Genomic DNA, 7,225 nt, shown 5'->3' with positions numbered 1-7,225 from the left:
ATCAAAAAATTACAGAATCTCAACTCATATATTTGAAGTCTTATATGTATGCATTCCTGTTTCTTTTTGACGTAACAGCTCTTAAAATAGACCATAGATGGTTCTTCCCGAACCTTTTATCCCTTTTCTGTGCAGTTGCTTATAATTGAAGTGCAATAATAAAATATTCACTTCATTTAACTTACTTCGAATTAGTTTCAATCTCTTTTTAAAAGAAAAAAGATTAACCGGAAGAAATGAGTACTCATATATATGAAAGTCATCAAACCATCTTTGTTGCACAGTTTAGTAAGAGAGCTTTTATTAAGGAAATTTTAAGAAAGATACTCAAAGTTCTCTGATAAGTCAGAAAGTCTGATATTCATATATAAATCTTTCTATTAAAACCATCACCAAGTAAAGAGCCTAAATTATTAAGCAAAATAGATTGGCACTGTCCTTTCTTTTTAACTCTGATTAGTAAAATTCTAGTGACGAAGTGAAGATTCCCCTATATCCGTTGTCTGATACTTTAAACAAAAGTGTCTCTTATAAAAACTGATGTTAATGCCTAGATTTACCAAATGTTATTCAAATGAGATATAGTCAGAGGAAGAACTCCATTAAATCACAATTCACAAAATAAAATGTATGTATATATATCTAATATACACCTAAATATATGTCTTTAGGGCTCTGCTTTTGAAGAAAAGATTTTCTATAATCGCGGTGATCTATTAAAGGTTTGCAAAGAAGATGTTATAGACTATGTGATTAAAATATATACTTAGGAGAACTTAGGAGGATCATTCATACTTTATGACTGTAACGAACTAACGAACTGATAACATATGAACTCATCAATTTTACTAATATTGGTGAATTGTCTTTCATTTTTATGCCACTTTTTGCATTGATTAACATTTTGCCATCAAAATCAACACTGCAACAGTGCAAGACATGATAAATTTACAAAAGTTACAAAATTTAGCCACACTTCAGCAGCATCAACAACAACAACAGCAGCACCACTCTCAGCAAAAACAACACCTGCAACAACAAAACTCCACCAACAACGTAGATTCAGCGACAGCGGCTGCATTAGCAAGTCTTCAGGGATTAGCAGCGGGCATAACTGCCTCAGCTGCTGCCGCTTTGAACTCACCTCTAAATTTATCAGTGGGGTCTGGAATCAATTCAACTTTGCCCAACAGTTTGTGCTCGCCCACAACTGCAGCAGCAGCTGCTGCAGCCGCTGCAACATTATCCGCAACGAATGCTTTTGCGAACAATATCAATAGCAATAACAAAGTCATGTCTCATGCCAGTGGATCCCAAGATAATCCGGGCACTACATCACCAAATTCGCATGCCTCACACGCGGATAGACAAACGTCAGCACAAAGTACTTTGGCAAATGTGCTGAATTCAGCTGCAGCGGCAGCCGCAGCAGCGGGTGCAGCTGCTACAGCATCGCCTCCACCTACGCTCCAAGCACCACCGGCTAGCGCACAGATGCCGCAATTGATATTAGCATCCGGACAGTTGGTGCAAGGCGTGCAGGGTGCACAATTGCTGATACCCACAGCTCAAGGTAAGTTAAAAGGTTAAATGTGCTGGTACATGTAAATGTAAATGTGGACAGTTTTGGGTATTACTTTAGAGGGTATTAGTAAATATTTTGTGTGTGGCATATCAAGGGATTATGTTTGACAGGGCATAAAAGACAACGATGATTTGCATTAGTTTAAGTTTAAAGCAATGATGCTTTTGAAGTGTAAACAAATGCAGGGTTGTGGGATTCAATTAATTAAAATGTCGAAGCCAAATTATAAAACTAATCTTGTCTCCCTTTACAGGCATTGCTGTACAAACAATACTCACTATACCTGTTAGTCCGCAAATCAATACAAATGAGCAATTCATGCAGAACTTTGGTGCATTTGCTTCATTTCAACAGCAGCAACAACAACAACATCTACTGGCCGCTGCTCCTCAACTTCCACCGCCTTTGTCAGCTTTACAACATGCACCAACGTTGCCTCAACTCGCCCAAACACCAACGAATTTACTTAAGCCAAATCTGTTTTCGAATGGCGTTCAACAGTTGCTAGCAGCCCTACATCCCGAATTATTTGCGGCCGCTGCTGTTAACCATCATCACCAGCAACGGGAGCAGCAGCAACATCTTGGTCATCACACCCACCTAACCCATCACGCCCACACGACTGACTTACATTTAGGCACTCGCAGTTCCGAACGTACGCCACCTTCTTCGCCAACCAGTAGTACAAAAGCAGCGGCCGCTGCAGCAGCTGCTGCTGCCGCCTTCCACCTACAGCAGCAATTGCAAATCAAACAGGAATCAGTGCCACATCTCAGTCATCATCATGCTTTACAACATCATGCGTTACGTCATCCAGATGAGTTAGCTTCACCAAAAATGGATTGCAAAGGAACACTACAGCACAGTGATGGAAACGTATCTCCACCACCAACTTCCCGCCATCATTATTCATCAAGTAATCATCATCATCATCGCAACAATGCGATATCTTCACCTTCTCCCCGACCATCGTCCTCTTCATCCAGTTCTATGAATTTGCGTGATCGCGAATCACATCATAGTCTTAAACATAGTCCCAGTCGCAATGCTAATTCCAGCATTGGTGGTATGAATCTCAGTCAGCACAGCAGTGAAAGAGAACGTGAAAGGGATAGGGATAGAGAGCGTGAACGTGAACGTGAGCGTGCCGCACGTACCTCTTCACCAGTACAACTTAATTCAAACCAATCTCTGGGTAGCGGTAGAAACTCAACTTCCATTTCAGTATCATCATTAGCAACCGCAACCTCAGCATCAGTATCCGCTTCGTTATCTGCAGCTAGCAGTCAGCAGCACCACTCAAGCCAAGCAAGTCCCACAACATCTACAACAACCACAATACCCTTAACAAACTGCTCAGCAACAGCAACAAATCATGAAAGAGGTTATTCTTCACCATTGGGTGGTAGCAGTGGTACTGGTGCTGGACAATTGTTCCGCAGCCATTCACCAAATACTACACATTTGCATCACCATCAGCAGCAACAACATCTCTTGGGCTCACCGCACGAACGTGATTTTCTTGGCGGTAGCAACGGTTGTGGTACCTCAAGTCATGGTATTTCCGGAACTACAAATGCCACATCAACAGCAGCAGCCAATGTTTTGAATAGCATCAATAGGTGAGCCAGTAAAGAAATTCGTTTCGTGTGAAAGTTTTGCACACGCAAACTTTATTTGGCAAGGAAAGGTATAAGAAATTGTAGTTATTGGCAATAATTATTAAAGAAAATTTATTGCTGTTTTCCACCACAATTCCAATGCCTCACTTTTCGCATTGCTCCTTTAAAGTGTACCTATTACTTATACTTTGTTTATTAGCAGACTTACCGCCTCAAATGGGGAACTAACCATTACAAAATCACATGGACCACCTACAGCAACAGCAACACGCGCATCTTCTGCTTCACCTACTCTATTGGGACCCGCAGCACCACATGGTGGCCTGGGTAGTGGTGTGCACCTGCATCATCCCCATCATCCATTGCATCCACTAAAACTTAGTCCTACAACTAGCTCAGCTTTACAGCAAAGAGAACGTGAACGTGAGCGTGAACGTGAACGAGATAGAGAACGCGATCGGGAGCGAGAGCGAGAACGTGATATGGAACGTGAACCACCACAAATATCACCTAATGGCACAGAAAGCTCCACCGGTCCTCATGACTTGCTTATGGATTCTCCGAGTGAGTAAAGATCGTTTTTTCTACCTAAAAATTAATGCATGCGTATTTATTTGCTGTTATTTAATTTACTTAATTTTTTGCATAGAGGTTTTTCGAATAGTAGTGAACTACAACAACAAAATTTTATTTTTTATATTATTTTAATTAATTGAATTTTTGACTGACCATACAGCTGTTTCGAGTATTGCCAATAAAAATACCCATCAACAGTGGTCTTGAAAATAATTCTTGTATTTAATTATTCGCAAATAATTATTTTTTGAAACTGCAAAAAATTTTTTGTTTTATTATATAAAATATTTCTTTATTTTATTATTATAATTTGTATATTTTATTTAAAAACATTAACAATTTGTTTTTTTTTCTTTTGTTTCTGATATTAATTAGTACATTATTTTTGGCTATTAATTAAGTTTATCAAAAACGAATTTTCAGGTAAATTTTATCTGACATCTACTACTGTTATTCCATTATCTTTTTGGAAACTTATTTGATTAACTTTCCTTGCTTATGACAAAACTTCATTGCAAGTGGTCCACAGACTTGACCATTGTGGATGATTGACTCCTTTAGCTCTTTAAATCATTATACCATATTTCTATATGTAATTTACCTCAATTTAGTGTTAGCTTGAAATATTTCTAATAATTTATTTTTAATAGATATTTATATCCTACGTTTTATGCTGTGTTAGTCTTCATTCTTTGTAAAGAGAAATGGTTAAAGGGACCAATCCTGTTTTCTTTACATATCTTCGACTTTTCTACAAGTTTACTTAAAACTTATTCCAGTCATGCAAATATGAATTTAAGTCTAAACTGCCAACTGAACTCAATACCATCAAGAATACAAAACCCATATGCCGTAGTCATCATCCCATATTCAAGAAATGTGAGGTGAACTAAACTTCATGCAATTTTGCGACTTGAACTTTATTTGTACTGTCAATAAGTACAGAAGTCAAAAGTTGTTGTGCATATCCTTTTGAGAGAGAGTAACAGGATGCAAATAAAACGTAACAAACTAAACAAAGACGACAGGGAAATGTACCGGATAGATACAACGCTAATATGCAATTACACTTTTGGTAAATCCAAGTCAAGTGTGACAATAATCCTGCAGAATTCGGCTTGTCACTCTAATGCATTCACTGCATTTGCTCGAATCTCAAGTAACCTACGTAGAAGGTTTCTTAACACTCAATTTTGTTTAGAAATTATTTAAAGATTATTTCTGATGTATGAAAAGAACGCAGAAATAATGAAGTCACATGTTTAGGATAGAAACGTAGGAGTAGTACGGAGGGAGGGGCAACCTTCGCAACATAAAATATATCCTTACAGCTTTGGTTTCTCTTATGTGCTGCAACCTCATCAATTATGAATTCCTTACAAAAGCACATCCAAAACTTTGGCAGCACAAAAGTCAATCAGTAGAATTTTTCTTAGTTAAATTGGATTTGCTCAGAAAAGTTAGCAATTTTCACATTTAAACCAACTTTGCAGGCAGGTAAAATTTCCGAAAACTGCAGAAAATTCATAGGAAATATACGAAAATATACGAAAATCTTAATTAACACTGAAAGTTACTTTAAATGCGTAACTTTAGAGTTTCTTTGCTTTTGTCCTGTCAACCTGTAGAGACTAGAAGTAAGTCAATATTCAAGGAGATGTAAAATAATCGTTGAAGACATATTTTTGAGAAATAATAATATTTATCCCAATCAGGATTGTTGTGAAAGTCAGGATTGTTGATAAATATGAAAAACGAAATAACAAATTCTGTGTGAAAATTTAGTATAAAATGAAATGAGTTCAATCTAATCTCTAAAAGTAAACGACTTAAAAATAACTTGAAAAGAATTCAGATCAAAATAACTACTACGAATAAGATGCGTCGAGTAGAATTATTACCTATTTATTCCACCTCTTTTAACTGCTACTGTAATTAAAGTGCATCCTTGTTCTACCTTCCTACACTTCTTCAGATTTAATTTCATTAACACCGAATCGTTCCAAATATGTCCTCATCCCATCAAATCGTCAAAGTCAGGGACATTTATTATTCTCTTTCAATCTGTATTTTCACAACTGTACCAACGATTAAGCGGTCAGTCTTTTTAAGGCCACACTATATAAACTTGAATTTACATAATAACTCACTGATTGGACCTCATCAGCACGATTTTAGACCAAGTCACTTTACAATAAGCCAGATTAGCTTATTCTTAAAACACTTTCACAAACTAGATACACTATTCCCTTATCAATTATAAGTTATCATATGATAACCCCATAAATGATCGTGTTCACATCTCAATATTTAAGATAACTTTAAGTACTACTAGTTTTGCCAACGTAAATCAAATTTTTCCAAATATTTTATTACCAAAAATATCTCTAATTATTAAAATTTATATAACCTGATTCCTTCTTCTACGATCAGTGCAATTTTTGTACGAAAGTGATAATGCGTAGAACCAAGTACGCTATCAAAAAACAATGTAGCAATACTGACAACCTTTAAAAGAAATATTCTTTGGTCTCTTACGAATGCACGTGGACTACAGTATTCGATCTAACCATAAGTGCGATGTTTATCACGACATTGGCATTATTTAGTGAATAAATATTCTACGGTTTCACAGCCTTAGTTATACTGTCAGGTTATTTGAAGCAGCAGTCGGAGAAAGTAGTCAAAGCTATCGGAACACTAACCATATATAAAATACATAACTAAGTAGGGCATGTTCGAAGCAAAAGTATTTCAAAAGGACAATTACTGAGGAATGAAACTCGTTAACGGATTCTTCATCCAATTTAGTAAGAACAAAGAATATTTATCGCTTGATTGTAATGATTTGGATTTTTGTTTAGAGGGCTATATCTTATAACAAACCCTGATCCTCAGCATTATTCAGTACTAACTTGTTTATATTTTATGGGAACGACTCTGCTGTATTGTCCATACTACACTTCTATGGATAAATATTGGGCGAATAATTGTCTTTTATATATTCATATTTTCAATTCTGTGAATACGACTTATGAATCAGTATCGCATGTCCCCTTTATAATTCAGATTCTTCATTTTGAATATTTCTGTGGATATATTTAATATCTGGATTCATTACTTTTGTAAATGATGTTTAATATTTTTGTGTTTTCAATTCAATTTTCCGATTGTGGCTTCAGTTTACTACATTCCTTAAAAATCGAAAATATTGGATTGTGGATTCTAAAATCATTCCAATGTTATTTTCTGCATCATTGAGTTGTAGTTATTTTGATCTTATGTGGATTAATGGATTCAGTAGCTAAATATCACTCCTTTAACATTAAAAACTCACTTCAAAACCGCTTAGTTGTGATATGACTTCCCATTATGTTGTCATTCTATTGCTACATAATTATTTACAATTTCTGTCCAAACTTAGTATCCAATACCAATATGA

General features: G+C 36.0%; 2 protein-coding genes across 2 annotated transcripts in view; one reads left to right on the top strand and one right to left on the bottom strand.

The window, feature by feature from the left end:
• The window catches only part of LOC119673922 (ecdysone-induced protein 74EF), a 30,575-nt gene extending 29,672 nt beyond the window's left edge, over window positions 1-903 (bottom strand). Inside the window, exon 1 of the mRNA XM_038085038.1 lies at window positions 796-903. Coding sequence (XP_037940966.1) covers window positions 796-903 — 108 coding nt within the window. The remainder of the gene's footprint in view (window positions 1-795) is intronic.
• Window positions 904-3,779, top strand: LOC119673921 (hormone receptor 4-like; the record flags this gene model as incomplete). Its single annotated transcript, XM_038085037.1, has 3 exons — window positions 904-1,573; window positions 1,839-3,207; window positions 3,410-3,779. Coding segments are annotated over 3 exons (2,409 nt in total), but the record flags the coding sequence as incomplete, so codon positions are not given.
• Window positions 3,780-7,225: the final 3,446 nt, after the last annotated feature.

The sequence above is a fragment of the Teleopsis dalmanni genome, chromosome 2, assembly GCF_002237135.1.
Source record: "Teleopsis dalmanni isolate 2A chromosome 2, ASM223713v2, whole genome shotgun sequence".
Taxonomy (NCBI): Eukaryota; Metazoa; Arthropoda; class Insecta; order Diptera; family Diopsidae; genus Teleopsis; species Teleopsis dalmanni.
Note: the sequence above shows the minus strand (reverse complement) of the source record. Positions and strands in the feature narration are given on the sequence as shown.